The sequence below is a fragment of the Vulpes vulpes genome, chromosome 11 (genome assembly GCF_048418805.1).
Source record: "Vulpes vulpes isolate BD-2025 chromosome 11, VulVul3, whole genome shotgun sequence".
In the NCBI taxonomy this organism is placed as follows: Eukaryota; Metazoa; Chordata; class Mammalia; order Carnivora; family Canidae; genus Vulpes; species Vulpes vulpes.
Window position 1 is genome coordinate 67428915 of NC_132790.1, and position 16625 is coordinate 67445539.

General features: G+C 33.6%; 1 protein-coding gene across 8 annotated transcripts in view; it reads left to right on the forward strand.

Moving 5' to 3' along the window:
- Window positions 1-16284, forward strand: part of SLC4A7 (solute carrier family 4 member 7) — a 105010-nt gene extending 88726 nt beyond the window's left edge. For 6 of the 8 annotated variants that reach the window (XM_072726660.1, XM_072726656.1, XM_072726658.1 and 3 more), the window contains 6 exons: window positions 2182-2250; window positions 4101-4274; window positions 8500-8631; window positions 10665-10762; window positions 13722-13829; window positions 15785-16284. In XM_072726660.1, the coding sequence (XP_072582761.1) occupies window positions 2182-2250; window positions 4101-4274; window positions 8500-8631; window positions 10665-10762; window positions 13722-13829; window positions 15785-15866 (663 nt within the window). In that variant the 3' untranslated portion in view covers window positions 15867-16284. The remainder of the gene's footprint in view (window positions 1-2181; window positions 2251-4100; window positions 4275-8499; window positions 8632-10664; window positions 10763-13721; window positions 13830-15784) is intronic. The other 2 variants (XM_072726664.1, XM_072726659.1) reach the window with 1 other exon arrangement.
- Window positions 16285-16625: the final 341 nt, after the last annotated feature.

Sequence of the window (16625 nt, forward strand, 5' to 3'; positions counted from 1 at the left end):
ATACTTTTACATACTTTTATAGTTTTATTTTTTCCATTATTATTTTTACATTGAATCTCTACCTAAAACAGTGATTCTCAAAATTTAGTCTAAGGACAATCTCTGGGAATCCACAAAAGCAAAAGTATTTGGAGAGCGTGTCCTCAGTTTACCTTTGAAGAACATATAGGTGTTCTAAGACTAAAAAGCTTGGGAACCTATCATGTAAGGTTGGATGTTTTATGAAGATTTAGCATAATTAAGTGTCCACACCCAGTCTTCCTTCCATCTCCTGCCTTTGGTTTACTGTGTTTTTAATTTTATTGTAATGGTTACCAACATTTACACTTTATGCTGTAATTATAATTAAACTGTCTATGCTTTTTCTGTAGGTTAAATTATAAAAATATAAACCCTCTGGGAACACATAATCAGCATTTTGATGATACTTATGTGTTCACTGAGGACTAAGCAGTCTGATCTCTCCCTGTGTGGAGGTAGAAATATACCCTATTTCACTAAGCTCCTGTTGCTACTTGAAGAGTAACTGCCCAAGCCTTAGGACACAATAAATTTTCTTAGCATCTATTTCACTTACAAAAAAAAAAAAAAAAAAAAAAAAAAGACAGTTGCATATACCGTTTCCACTTTTTCTTACATCCCTTTTTTTTTTTTTTTTTTTTTTTTTTTTTTTTTTTTTTTATTGATGAAGGAATTCCTAGAGTAATTTTTTCATATGTAGTCCCATGAGTGGTAAACTTTCAGAGTTCTTTCATGTTTAAAGTTACTCTCACATTTGATTAATATAGTTAGATACATGTTTCAGTGTTCAAAATTATTTTTATTTGAGTCTTAAAGTCATTGTTTCCTATAGACCAATGGTCCTAATAATATGACTGATACCTATTTGGCTTTTATAACTTCAGAGGCATATTTTTTTTTTTCCTTTCTAGAAGCTACCAAAATTCCCTGTTTACTCCTGGTGTTCTGAAATTTCACTGGGACATTCAGGTGGATAGATGGATAGGGACTTTCATGTACCCTACCACTCCTGCTATGGGCCATTATTCTCTGGAAACCTGTGCCCTTTGACTATGGGAATTTTCTGCCAGGGTTTATTTTCTCTTCTCTCTGTTAGATATTTCTTCCACTTCAGGTCAACAGATATTAGACCTTCTGGATATATTCTCACATTTCTGTCCTGTGCCCTCGCTGTTAATGAAAATTTCCTGTTTTCCTTAGATTGATCTCTTTAGTCTCATCAAAATCTTATTACAGAATTAATTTTAATTATTTTGATAATTATATCTTCAAATTTCCAGAAGCCTTTTTCACTCCGATTATTTATTTTTCCTAGCATTCTGAAGTTGCCTTATGGATAAAATATTCTCCTGAAATTTCCTGAGGATATTTATTTGATTTCTTTTGGTTTTCTTCTCTTCCTCTTAGGTTTCTTAGGAAGGACATACTTGGCTGTTCAGTAGAGAGTGAATGTGATTTTTCTCTGTAGCTGTTAGGTCTTTTTTCTTTATAAGTCTCCATCTTAGAGTGCTGCTTGTGGTTTTTGAGTAGATGGATGGAGCCTGTTAATGGCTTTCCTGTAGGATGCCTAGGCATAGCAGGTAGGCAGTTAGGGATCCCTCTAACTGTCAAAGTAATAAGGACTTTGTTTTGGGGATGGAGTTCAATTATTATATCAGGAAATGGTACTATTGTATAATAGTTACTATATTGTAGTGATAATAATAATGGTAAATGTTTTAAAAAATTATTTTATTGTTTTTATTTTAATTCCTGGCTAATACTTTATGAGTCATCAATATACACCATGTGCTTTTTCCAAGTATTTTAGTATTTGAAATCCTTTCATCTTCATGCAGTCTGTTACAGAAATTACAGCATAGAGAGGTCAAGGCTCAAGAAGAGGCTAACTGGCTTTTTAAACCAAGGAGTCTGACTATAGTGCTCATGCTCTTAACCCCTGAACACACTCCCGTTTCAGGAAGAAACTTGTAGAAGATAAACAGTTTTTCAAGAAGGCTATGTTTACTAGCATATTTCTTATTTATAGAAAAGTTAGGTCTCATCACTGAAATATCTTTTAATTCTATCTCCATAGGTACTCACTATGTTTTTGTATATCTTATTGCTGTGAAAGTGTATTAGTAGCATGGGTTCTAACTGTGTCCCTTTTACTTACAGTTTATTCCAATGCCTGTCCTGTATGGTGTTTTCCTTTATATGGGAGTTTCCTCATTAAAAGGAATCCAGGCAAGTCTTAAGTAGTTAATGATTTTGTAGAAAAATTTAAACATAATTTAAATTTGCAGAGTGTTTTTATGATGTAGTGATGTATCCTCAACTCTGATATTCTGGGGGGCAGGTTAGCTGGTAACTTTAATTCCACATTTTGCATGTGATTGTGGCTTACTACACATTTTTCCCTCAAGAATGGGATCATGAACTGTTATGATGTTCACCTATTTTTAATCAAAGCCAATGAAAGGCCCTGTAACTATTGGTAAAGACTAGTAGAGGGGCAGCCAGGGTGGCTCAGTGGTTTAGCGCTGCCTTCAGCCTAGGGCTGATCCTGGAGACCCGGGATCGAGTCCCACGTCAGGTTCCCTGCATGGAGCCTGCTTCTCCCTCTGCCTGTGTCTCTGCCTCTCTCTCTCTCTCTCTCTCTCTCTCTCTCTCTCTGTGTGTGTGTGACTATCATAAATAAATAAAAATTAAAAATAAAAAAAAAGAGGAGGGATGCTGAGGACCAGAATAGTTAGTACTTGCCATCTGTGCAGTGCAATATAGTTCATAAAGCCTAGGACACAAATTATTTTCTGTGCTTCTCAAAATAGCATTGTTAACCAGGAAAGGAAGAAATGCTAATTTTGTCAACTAGGAAACAGAAATAGAGGGAATTATGATGGTTCTTAACCAAGTACACAACAGAGCCAAGGCTAGAATCCCTACTCTGTTTGTCTTGTTTATAATACTTCTGGAAAATAGTCTGATAAAATGTACTAAGATCTTCGTGTAAAACATTTGGCTCAGGGTAGCCCTGTTGGTGCAGCGATTTAGCGCCGCCTGCAGCCCAGGGTGGGATCCTGGAGACCCGGGATCGAGTCCTGCGTCGGGCTCCCTGCGTGGGGCCTGCTTCTCCCTCTGCCTGTCCCTGCCTCTCTCTTGCTCTGTGTCTCTCATGAATAAATAAAAAAATAAAATGTTTTAAAAAAAATTTGGCTCATAAAGCACTCTTAACACCATGTGGCCACCTCCTATCATGCAAAGTGTATTTATTGTCTAACATTGCCAGCTAGTGCTGGCAAGACTTCTCAGGAGATAGCATCTTTGTTTTTTTTAGTAGTCCTGGATCTCCCCTCTACTTGTCAAGAAATGATCTCAATTTTCACTCAATTTTTTTTTTCTTTGAAAACTTTATTTTACAGTTTTGTGAGTTTTTACTCCTGGTTTATAAATGAGGAAACTAAAGTTCAAAAAGACCAAGGAATTTGTTCATAGTTTCCTTTTCATTGGGTGAAAAATTAATAATTGTACTTTAGACTACTTTATAGAATTGATAATGTTAGAGTGGGAAAGAACCTTGGAAATTGTTGCTCTTTTATTGTACATATTAGAAGAAAAAGTCGAAGTAAATGACTTGAGTTGATTAGAGTAGATAAATTCATCTAAAAATGTGAATCCTCGGGATCCCTGGGTGGCGGAGCGGTTTGGCGCCTGCCTTTGGCCCAGGGCGCGATCCTGGAGACCCGGGATCGAATCCCACGTCGGGCTCCTGGTGCATGGAGCCTGCTTCTCCCTCTGCCTGTGTCGCTGCCTCTCTCTGTGTGACTATCATGAATAAAAAAAAAAAAAAATCTATAAAAATGTGAATCCTCCAAATTAAGACATTTTGGTGTGAGTTTTCTGATTAGGTTAATTGCATTAATTTACAATGATTGTCTTGATTTTTGCCCCCTCCTTGGGTCCAGATGTTCTGTACTGAAATATTCTACTATACTATCAGAACATATCAAGAAATTATAGTTTAAATCCTTCAGTAGCATAAATGATACTTTATTGAAAACTTTCTTGCTTTGTTTTGTTTTCCGTTCAATACACAGTTTTTTGACCGTATAAAATTATTTGGAATGCCTGCTAAGCATCAGCCCGATCTGATATATCTTCGTTACGTGCCTCTCTGGAAGGTCCATATTTTCACAGTCATTCAGCTCACTTGTCTGGTTCTTTTGTGGGTGATAAAAGCTTCAGCTGCCGCAGTAGTTTTCCCCATGATGGTAAGGCTTTTTTATTTTTTATTTTTTTCACACTTTGTCACTAATTAGTAACACTCCTGTGTGTTTCGACAGTATTTTACTAACGTTCATCTCCGTAGTATCATATAGTAATGTATTAGTAATATTTATATTTGAGAAGGGGAATAGTCTATTTTAAGCACCTTAGGTGTTTTGAAATGTGAATTGGCCCTTTTGCAACTATTAAACCAGTTGCTTTAGAAACTGAATTCGCTTGTTATTTTCTCCATTTTTGTTTTTTAGTCCTTGGACTATAGAATGCTGTTTTGTATTTTTCAACAACTTTAGAGTTTAGGACGTTTATGGAACAAAGATGATAGCCAGATGTAAAAGAGCAAAGCACCTAGAGCAACATACGTCTTTAATAGAATGCTTCAATACATCTTGCTCAGAAATTAAGAGATCTAGAAGTTAAAAAATAATAAGATTTTAGATGATATTAGTAAGATAGTATCATTCACCAAATTATCACAGAATATTGTATTTTGCAAACAGAGAATACTCATCCTTTTGTAAATTCCATGTAACCACTGGTTATATACTTGGCCACAAAGAAAATCTTAAAAAATTAAAAAATCATAAAAATTATGTGGGTAATATTTCCTGAATACAAATAAATTAAATTACAAATGAATAATGAAAAGCACTAAAAAAATATAAAGTATTTAGACATTAAATGCTGAAATAATCCTAAGTAGAAAACTAAATTTAAAAAACATTGTAGGTATTGCAGCAGAGAATTTTTAACAAAGTCTGTAAGCTATACCTAAAGTTATATTCATAAGGTGGTTCAAAGTTAGTGTTCCCTATCATCAGATCAACTGCAAATGTTCATCTTTAAATGCTGTTCTTAGGTCATAGGCCATACAAAACAGATAATACCAAATTTAACCCAAAGGCTGTGGTTTGCCTGCCACTGATCTAGAGGAAATGGATTATTTCCATTCTATCTATGCATTTCCAGGAATTAACCCAAAGAGAAACATAAAATCTATGGATTGTATAACTCAGTTGTACACAGGGACTGGAAAAATGGCCAGAGATCTGCCCTTGGATCACAGGCACCGCTGAATGTTAAAGAACAGTTAATTCCAGTACTTCTTAAATTATTCTAGACCAAAGGAAAAGATGGAAACATCTGCACTTTTTTTCTCATGAAACACTTGCTAGATCTTAATACCAAAGCCTAATAAACTTGTACAAAAGAATGATGCTGACTTCTCACGTACTAATAGAAGTTCAAAAAAATCTTAGGATATTAACAAGTAAATTTACAGTGTTTCTATAACATATCATGATTAAATAGACTGTGATATAGCAAGCAAGAATTACCAACATAATTAAAGATAAAAAGACTTACAAAATTGCAGTCATTGTGAATACAAATTTGTAAATGAGTTCTGATATAGGGAAGTGTGTACTATTTTGTTATTTGGTGGGAATTGAAGGTTCTAACTGTGATATAAGAATAATACAATATTTGCTATAAGGAAGAGATAACATTATTTGTAGATAATGTGATTATTTGCTTATTCACTCAAGTGACTCAAACAAAAAAAAGACAAACTCTAATTGAATTAAGAAATTTTGTTAGAGTGGGTGGTTACAAGAAAACTCATTGGCTTATCAAAAGAAATCCGTGATATGGTAGCTCTGGATGCTAGAAGTTTGAAATCAAGGTGTATATGGGGCCATGCTCCCTCTGAAACATGTAAGGAAACTCTTTTTGCCTCTTCCTAGCTTCTGGTGGTTTGCTGAAAATCTTTGGCATTGTGTTGCAACTGTATAACTCCACAAACTGCTACCTTCTCATGTGGTATTCTGTGTATCACTGTGTCTTTATGACCATTTTATGAGGACACTGGACATATTGTATTAGAAACTCCCCCTACTCCACTGTGACCTTATCTTAATTATATCTCCAACAACCCTATTGCCAAATAAGGTCATATTCTCAGGTACTGGAGGTTAAGATTTCAGTCATCTTTCTTGAGGGACACAGTTCATTCTGTAATAATGTGGAAGTACATAAAATTAAGACCCGAACAAATAGGAAGATAAATTATGTTCTTTGTTTTGCATACTTAGTATATTGTAAGCATGTCCCTTCCAAGTATGAATTTTATGAGTTTTATTTGCATTTGTGCTTGTGTGTATGTGGGGAGGATTGTTGTCAGTGTGAACTAGATAATTTTAAAGCTCATAGAGAAAAATTAATGTCAGAGTCATAGATAACATGGATGGTAGAAATGTTCTATGTCTTATTTGGGTGTGGGTTCCATGAATATGTACATTTGTCAAGAGTGTCAGACTATATATGTGCTATTTTTCTATTTCATTATATGTAAATTGTTTATTAATGAAAGAATAAAGGTAAGTGAATACCAAAGGAATAAAAACAAAGATAAGTAAGTATTCCTGGCTGAGTCTGGGGTGAGGGACTTGATTGTTTCTATGCTGGTACCATGCTGTTGATAACTAAATATTTAAAAACTGCTGTCAAGTCAGTGCAGTAACACAGAATGGAATTGGCAGGGGAATAGACAAATCAGAAAAATACACTGAGTCCAAAATTTATCAGAATATATGAGAACCTAACCACTTGAATATCATAAGCGAGTCATTTCATTAAAGGTGATAATTCATCTGTGTGGGAAAATTTAGTATATAGTCTTAGAAGATTTGACTGTGTATGGGAGCTACGGTTGCTTCCTTCACCTATACCATCTTCAGAAAATAATCATAAATGAATTGAAGATTTAAATGTTAAAATGTAGAAGAAAATTTTGAAAAACATTTATATAGTCCAGTGATTGAGGGTAACTTTTCAAAAGAGATAGGGAAACCCAACTGTAAAAGAAAGATAGATATATTTAACCACATGATAATTAAATGTTTTATGTGAACATAGTAAAGTCAGATTGTGAACTGGGAGAAAGTATAACATGTAAGGCAGATAGGGATCCCTGGGTGGCGCAGCGGTTTGGCGCCTGCCTTTGGCCCAGGGCGTGATCCTGGAGACCCGGGATCGAATCCCACATCAGGCTCCCGGTGCATGGAGCCTGCTTCTCCCTCCGCCTGTGTCTCTGCCTCTCTCTCTCTCTCTGTGACTATCATAAATAAATAAAAAATTAAAAAAAAAATTAAAAAAAAAAAGTAAGGCAGATAAAATGCGTCTATCTGAACTACACAGAGCTCTTAAAAATTCATGAATAAAAGTCATAAAAGACATCCGAAAAGCCAGGCAAAAGATAGTAATAAGGAAAATGGTAAGAACAGGAGAAACCCAAACGACCAATGAACATTTGAAAACATCTTCAACCTTAGTAGCAGTTAAAGGAAAACAAGTTAAAATAATGGTATATCTTTTTCATATACATAATTGGAAAGTTTAAACCTTATACTGGCAAATGGGTTCTCTAGTCCATTGCTTAAGAGATTTTAGAAATTATATCTACTTAGGGGCGCCTGGGTATCTTGGTTAAGTGTGCTACTCTTTATTTCAACCGAGGCAGGTCATGAGATCGAGCCTCATATTGGTCTCTGTGCCGGACCCATCAATGGAGCCTGCTTAAGATTCTCTCTCTGCCCACTCCTTTCCCCCTCAAAGGAACTACCCCCCCACAAAAAAAACTATATCTGCCTATATGATGTATATATTTTAAAGTCATCATAAAAATTAATAGTTTTGTTTTACTGTGAAGATACCATGCTTAATCTGCTTTATAATTTTATGCAGAGAACAGGGATTTTTACAGCAAGAGGTTAAGAATGCCATTTCCTTGACATGTTCTCTTTGAACAGGAAGCTTGAAAGATAAATAGGTGACTCAGTTCCTTTGAAATAAGATGATGTATTAAGTGATTTTTTAAAAAAAAAATTATTTGAGAGAGAGAGCAAGGGTGGGGCAGAGAGAGACTTTAACATACTCCTTGCTGAACTTGGAGCCCGAGGTGAGGCTTGATCTCATGATCCTGAGATCATGACCTGAGCTGAAACCAAGAGTTATATGCTTAATCAGCTGCACAACCCAGAGGCCCCTGAAGTGATTTTTATTTATTTTTTTGAAGTGATTTTTAAATAAAATATATGAAGTACTTTTTTGTTATTTATGATTTGATATTTTTTCTCTCTTTAAATGATATAATTTTTAGCCCTGGCTTTATTTTTAGATGTTACTTAATAGTTTCTCTCCCACTTTTTTAAGGTTCTTGCATTAGTCTTTGTACGCAAACTCATGGATCTGTGTTTCACAAAGAGAGAACTTAGTTGGCTTGATGACCTCATGCCAGAAAGTAAGAAAAAGAAAGAAGATGACAAAAAGAAAAAAGAGAAAGAGGTAAAAAGACCAGAATTTTAAATTTACAGTTTTCACTTATTATTTAATATTTTGTACCAAGTAGCAGGCACTTTTGTGGTCACTTTACATGAATCAGCTCCTTTAAAACTCCTAAGAACCTTATTTTTATGAAATAAAACCTTAAAAACCTAGACACATTTTAGTGTATATTTTAACAGCATTTTAATAACCTTGATATATATATAATGAGAAAAATGACTTTAAATATCTTTTTGCAAAAAGTACTATTAAACCTAGACTTAATATGCAGTATTATGTACCATTAGTTGATTTGTATACAAAGATATACATGAATATTTTATTCTGAATTTAATTTTTTGTAAATAACCAGCTCAATGCTATTCCTCAGTAAGAAGGAAAAGTAGACATTGAACATATGCCGTAGATGATTTTATTGATTTTAGTGCCCTACTCATTTTCCCATTAATAATATTGCTAGAAAATCAGAGATAAGAAGAAGATACACATATTTAAATATTGTGGTCCTATTTAAATAGAGATCTCAAAATTAATTTTCCCCCTAATTTTTGAGAGAAAGCAACATAATTTATACCTTATTATATTAGTATTTATGAAAATGCACTTATTAAAGCTTTACAGACAATTAGGTTTAATTAAGCCTTGTTGGTATTTTTTTTCATAGTTTGGACTGATTAGTTAGTGCTGATTTATGCTAAAATACTGGTTTTCTGTTTTACTTTTAAGAAAAAATATGACTCTTAAATTAGGATGCTAATTGGAATACTAGTTTGAATTGAGTTTCCAAAATTTTTAAAAGATTTTTGTTTCCTTTAAAACTATATTAAACATGTAAATGTTTCTGAGCTTTTGGTGAATTTCCAAATAGGATGCAATTTATTTATAAAATACTGAGGTTAAAATTACCTGTTTACTATTTTCTGTATTATGTTAGAATAAGGTTCAATGTATACAACAGAAAACAAAAGTAAAGGAGACTGAAACATAAGAGTTTCTGCAGAAACTTCATGTAGAAGTCATGAGAAGGGAAAGTGATTGATGTGATGGCTCGACAGAGTGGTCTGGGGCTCCTGTGTTGCTGTCCTCTCACCTCAGCACATGGTTTTGATTCTCAGAATCACCTTATAGATCAAAATGGATGCTGAGCTTGAGCTCTCATGTTAGAGTAGAGGTGGCAGGAGGGCTAAGAAAGCAAAATGGGCTCTCCTCTACTATCCTGTTTTTAAGGAATCTTTCCAGAAATGTCATCCAGTAAGTTCCACTTGCTTCTCGTGGCTGCCTGGAACTTCAAGGATTGCTGGGAAATTTAGCCCTGGCTTCATTTTTTTTAAATGATTACTTTTTTAAAAGATGGGCATATTGCCATCTATAAATAGTGGGATTTCTAGGGATAAGAAAGAAGAATGTAAATGCTCTCCCAGTCCATCCTACCGTGTCCCCAGTAATTATGATGTCATGATTTGGGGTCATATCTCCAATATAAGTTGTTCTCCACCTGGGATAACATTTCTTCTCAGGGTTGATATTTCAGGGTTTGAGACATTTTTTATTGTCACAATTGGATGGGCATCCAGTGGGTAGAGGTCTAGGGTGCTATTAAACATCCTACAGGACTGCCTCTTAACCACAAAGAGTTGTTTGGCCCTAAACGTCAGTATTGCTGAGATTGAGAAATTCTGCCCTTTCCAAAGGAGGCTTTGCTTATATTATGTTGTAATGAAAGCCATCAGATTTCACAAAATTTTATCTTATTATATACTAATAATTGGTAAAAATGTATGTAGCTAAATTGATTTTAAAACAGTATTAATGATTAACTTAAAGAAATGAAACTTATAACCATTTAAAATTTAGTCGTTTTCTTTTGTGCTACCAGTATGTGTTTTTAATAATAAAAGGAATTTTTCAATCAAGGCAAATGTGCTTAAATATATTGTCAGTTTGGGTTTCTAATTCTTGATGATGTTATATATTAATTGGTCCTCCTGGAAATATTCTGGGAAAAGTAATTTTTTTGTGTATGTGCTCTGAAGGAAGCTGAACGAATGCTTCAAGCTGATGATGATACTGTGCACCTTCCATTTGAAGGGGGAAGTCTCTTACAAATACCAGTTAAGGCCCTAAAATACAGGTGAGATGAAACTGTATCTTATAAAATGTATTTTGTATACACGTGAAGTACATGAGTAAGCCATGTGATACTTTGTTAAAGTAGTGATCTCTATTTTTAAAAATAATGACAAAACCAGCATCTGGCATAAAGTCAACTAAAGAGGGTCTTCATGAAATTGAAAAGGAAATCCCCTCACAGGTTATACGCAGGAGTGAAGAAAAGACTGGACTTGGACCAGAACCTCAAACCAACTTCCATGCCAAGCACACAAGAGTTATTTGTCTTGCATCACTCCTATTTTTAATACTTAAAAAAAAAAATTATTTATTCATGAGTGACACAGAGAGAGAGAGAGAATGGCAGAGACACAGGCAGAGGGAGAAGCAGGCTCCATGCAGGGAGCCCGACGTGGGACTCGATCCTGGGTCTCCAGGATCAGGCCCTGGGCTGAAGGTGGCACTAAACCGCTGAGCCACCTGGGCTGCCCGCACTCCTTCTGTTTTAATGAAGTTTAAAATCAGTACAGTACACAAGTCTCAGAATATTCACATTCTCTCAGTAGTATGGCTTTGTCCTTTTTATTAGGCCTGCATCAGTGTGTGCTGGAAAATTAACTTTGTAACTCATTTTCTGATCACCTTCCAAATTGTGATTATGTTTAGAGGCCCTGGAATTCAAAGATGTGACTTGACTATTGGCAGTGAGGGCTCATATTATGAAAAACTGGAGTTCCATATATAGTTTATTATGTAGGACTTTGGTGATTTACATGTAAATTTAAGAACTAAAGACAGCAGTTAATTCTGTCTTTAAACTCCATCTGTGTACTTTTTTGTAGTATTAAAAAATAAAAACATTTATGCATGTATTAGCCATTTCTGATTAGCTGTTGATAGTAGAAAAGTCAGTTTGAGAATGTATATAGCTTCCTTCCCTGACCAGTTAATGGAAACCAGTTAATGGTTTGTTGGTATTTATTAACTTCAAATTTTTTTCATGTTTAATTTTTTTAGTTTTTACAGAGGTCTTCCTAGTTTGATAAATGAATTCATCATGTAATATTCCTTTATACTTTTAACTATTAATTTTCATCATTGGTATTACTCTGTGTCGCCTTTCATGATTTTTCCTCAAATATTTCTTAAATACTTTAAGTTAAATGCCAAGTATAGACATAGTAATATACACAACTATAGTGCTCTGCTTTGCTGGATTCTATACATGTTTGCTAAGCAAATTACTTTATTAACTTTGTTGTACTTGAGTATAGGAACTGATGGTTATTAGTGATGCATCAATTTCTAAAGATTATTCACCATTTAGTTTCTATAGGTCCTGCATTATTACTTCCTCAGTATGATTATACATGAGCCTTGGCAAATTTAAGTGGAATGTATACTAACATTGTCTGATGTTTAACCAAAAGAATGATTATTTGTATGTTACTTTTGTCTTTTTAAGTGATGACATAGGCCAAGATAAATGCTGCTTCACTTAAAATTTGAATATTTGGAATGCCAGCAATTGGCTGACCTGTTGATCTGTCATAATTTAAAATCTTAATTAGTGTTGGATTGCTTGCCATGATAATGAAATGAGATAATATAGAAAAACATTTGGAAGCTGTAGAACTCCATAAAATAAGAAAGTAATTGATTTAATGTAGACAGATTTTCATTCCTATCTCATTTTATTTTGGGGAAAAACAAAGATGCAATGTCTTTTAGAAAAGATCTTAATTGCTATTAATGGGAAAGTTCTTAGAAGGGGACATTTGAAGCTAGAAAGTGCTTCAGGAATGTCTCTCTCCAGTTGTTTGAAATTGGCAACCAGACACAGAAACATTTATGCAGGGTAGGTAGTTTCAAGTTGGTTGTGTCTGCCATTGTGAATTTGGGTATTCAGATTTTGTGCACTTTAAAAAAAAATTGACTTGGTAAAGCACCTTTTCCTAGAGATTCTTCAGTTACCATGTCACATTTCTTTACAGTCTTCTATTTTAAATGACATTTGGATTTAAACGACATTGTGAACAAAGGTAGCACTTTCTACAATGACTGCCATTTATCATGTAGCTGCCGTCACATTTTGAACATAAAGCCTAATTTGACATTTGTATCTGTCACTTTTGTGCATGCAATATTACTCTTTTAGTGAAGAAAAAGAACTTGCAAATATATTTCTGTTAACTTTATAGTACTTTTCATATTACTTGTGACTGACCAGGTTGAGGCCAAAATTACTTATGGATATCATCATTGGATTTGGGGTCTTGAAGGAATTTTGAAATATTTTTTAGATACAGGGAATGATTACATTTATTCCTTACAATGAAAGGACAGTATTTTGTTCTTTTGATTTTGATAAAGTGGATAGAATAACACTGTGACACCAAAAATGTGAATGCCAGCTAAAAGTGATATTTATAAGCCTGTTTTTGTGTTATCTGTTCGGATATTTTCAGAGCTCTGTTTCTACTTTTGAAGTGTTGCCTTTTCCATCATTCTTTTAAATTATTTTTAAAAGCTATTAAAAACTAGTTTTTTTAAAAAAAATCATTATCTTAGCTTTTCCTTTTATACTTTGGATCTTCAGTTGATGAGATTGAAATTTGTGCCAGTTATAAAAGTCTTCTAATTGATTTGAGTTTGTATTTTTTTATTTATAAGCACATTAATGTATTCTTTTAGGTTATTTCAATAAAACACTTATAGCCAAGATGATCATCTTTGGACATCATTGCCAATCTAATTAATCTTACTCCTAGTTTTAATTATACAGAAAGATGCAATTGCCCATGAGACCTTTATAACAGAACTGTAGAATCCTGATGTTTTGCTAGACCTTGGTTTAAGTGCATGACAAAGAGTTTTCTCAATGCGAAGCTGATGAAGACAAATATTATATAGTTAAGAGTGACAATATTAATGCTTTTGCAAGTACTGAATACTAACCAAAAAGTATATTTGTTCTTCAGTGTCGATCCCTCAGTTGTTAACATATCAGATGAAATGGCCAAAACTGCACAGTGGAAGGCACTTTCCATGAATACTGAGAATGCCAAAGTAACCAGATCTAGCACGAGGTAGCTGTAACTCTTTATGCATTTTCTAACTGTAGCCAATTTTCAGTTGATTTATGGATAGATAGCTTTTTAATAAAACCATTAAATGTAACTCAATTTGCATACGTCATATTCTCAATAAAACAAGCCTTCTTCTCCTCTTCCTTTCATCTGTCTATCCATCATTTTACTGAATACTGGAAATAAGATATAAGTGCTGATAGATTATTTTTTAAATTCATAGGCCTATTTCCAAAAAGAATTTGAGCATTTTGTAATAAAAATGAATATACACATTTTGGTGGTATGGATTAAGTATATGAAAGATCAGAAACCATATAAAGAAAGATAATTTCCAGGGATTACATAAATACTCTAAATGAACACTATCTCAGTCATGCTTTCTGATCGTCCAAGAAAAAAAGGGATGATTGTTTTCCTTGTATTGTTTTATACCCATTTCTTCAGGTGGGGTAAATGTTTTCCTAGAAGATAGTTGGAAAAGAATTTTAATCCATGGCTATAAACGCCATTTGGTTTTATAATGGACCACGTACTCCCTAACAATTCTCCTAACTCCTTTCTTAGACTTCTTGTTAGGAAGCCATTTTTTTCTTTCTTCTACCCTCACTTTAAGGCCTGAAACTAAGTGATTCTAGTTTGATAAGCATTAGTACTTTAATCCCTTGGTGAGTGGAGAAATGAGGTATCCCGTAGTGCACTCAACCATTCATATTCTACAAATACTCTGTGTGCACCTTGGTGTCAGACACTGTTGGTATACTCTGGTTGGATATCAGATTGAAACTTCTCTTGGCAAACTGTCACTAACTGCTTTTGATTGATTAATTATTGTCCTTCTGGCCACTGTCTTTTGATAATAATTGGTTAGGTTTTATCCATTGCTTCCCCACCTCTTAGAGCTTTGTTCCTACTTTGTTTTTATTATCCTCTCCCTTTTTATTCTTTTTCTTTTCTTTTTTTTTGAATCATTTCTTAACTTCTGATTCTCTAAGCTGGACTCTTCCTTCTGTCTTTGATCTTAAAAGTTTTTAAATTGAACTCTTTGTCATTTTGGTTATTTCATGCAGCTAGAATTTAGCTCAGTGCTCTTTTTATTCTTAGTAATTTTTCATATCTTGTCAGCACTTGTGGCCCAGGTTATTAGTATAGTCATGATAAATGTAAAGATACCATTGTCTCTTACATACTTCTGCCTTTCATTTAGATACCATTGTCTCTTACATACTTCTGCCTTCCTTTTTCATTTTCTGCCCCTCAATTCAAAATCACAGGGGAAGAAAGACAATGTTTGGGTTATGTCACTTAACAGAAAGAAATGTTTGGAGGTTCTTCCTTCAGTCTTGTCTGGAGAAGGGAGTAAAACCACAGTGTGTTTTTATACTTTTGAAAAGTTTTTTCAGAACACAGATATTCATATGTTACAATTAAATCATTCACTTAAATCCATATACATGGAATCATTGTATTTGATATTAACTTGAAAACATAGGATATATGTGTTTTGAACTTGTATTTGTGAACCAAGTTTGGGGAGAGAAAGTTTGTAAATCTGTTAAATTTTGCAGGAAATTATTTGATGCTTATCTATACTAACAAAGATTGCTTTTTTAATGGATTTGTCAGTGAGATGTCATGTGCTACAGCTGTTGAAAACTAATAAGTCAAACTTAGTCATATAATTTTAAGACTAATTTTAAGAAAGTGTCCTTCAGTTGTAAGAAAAACATGAATTTCAGTGGCAAACATATCCATTAAAAAAAACTTAAGAATTTTTAATATTTGTCTTTCCAATCAAATTTACTGATATGAAAAGAAAGCAATAAAATAATAGTCATATGTTTATAGTATTAATAGTCATCTCAAAAGGCTTATTATGTATACTGTTGGCCAGTTTTAGAATGTGATATTTGTCTATTTTAAAATAATTTATTCTCATTCTTTGTTTTAAATAGCCCTGAGAAACCTGTGAGTGTGAAAATAAATTTTGAAGATGAACCAACAAGGAAATACCTGGATGCTGAAACTTCATTATAGAATTGAACCAAGAGGAATTATATATATAGCTATACAGATATATATATATATGTATATATATATAAAATGTGTGTATTTCATGTCACTATATATGACAATATTGTATGTCATGCTGTTTATGCATGACTACTGGGTTTTTTGAAGTAGTGTCTGAAGTTTGTTAGGAACACCATGGAGACTGTGTATAAAATGAAATGGTCTCTTAGAAATGAGGTACATGGTTCTTACTCTTCAAATATTTATTCTGTTGGAAAAAAATTTTCTGTTCTGCAGTAGAGAGGTGTGGGGGAATTGTATTTAATTTACTTTTCCTTTAAATTTATTTGTCCATCAGTGGTAATTCATACCAACTGTTAGTGATGTACGTTGTCCATATATTTATAATTTTAACTTGAGTTACTAAAAATTTTTGCATATTATTTCACTTCTGTTAGTTCTTTATGGGAAGAACAGGGAATCTTTATGCCAGTGCTGTGGGACAAATGGTGACATGTCATGGCTTCTCAGTGTGTGTGTTTCATTTATGCAGATGTCCATCTTGTTTCACAAGAAGTTTTTGGCTATAAAGATAGAACAGTAGAAACTTTCTAGATAAGAACTATTGCTTTTTGATCTTTGTTTTTAAAATTTATTTTAAATCTTAAAACTTTCACATCTAGGTTCCTATTCTGATAGACAAGTGAAATTGCAGGTGATTTTGTAAATTTAGCCCCATACCAGTCATAACTTTATGGATTTTAGAGGCTGTAAATTGCCACT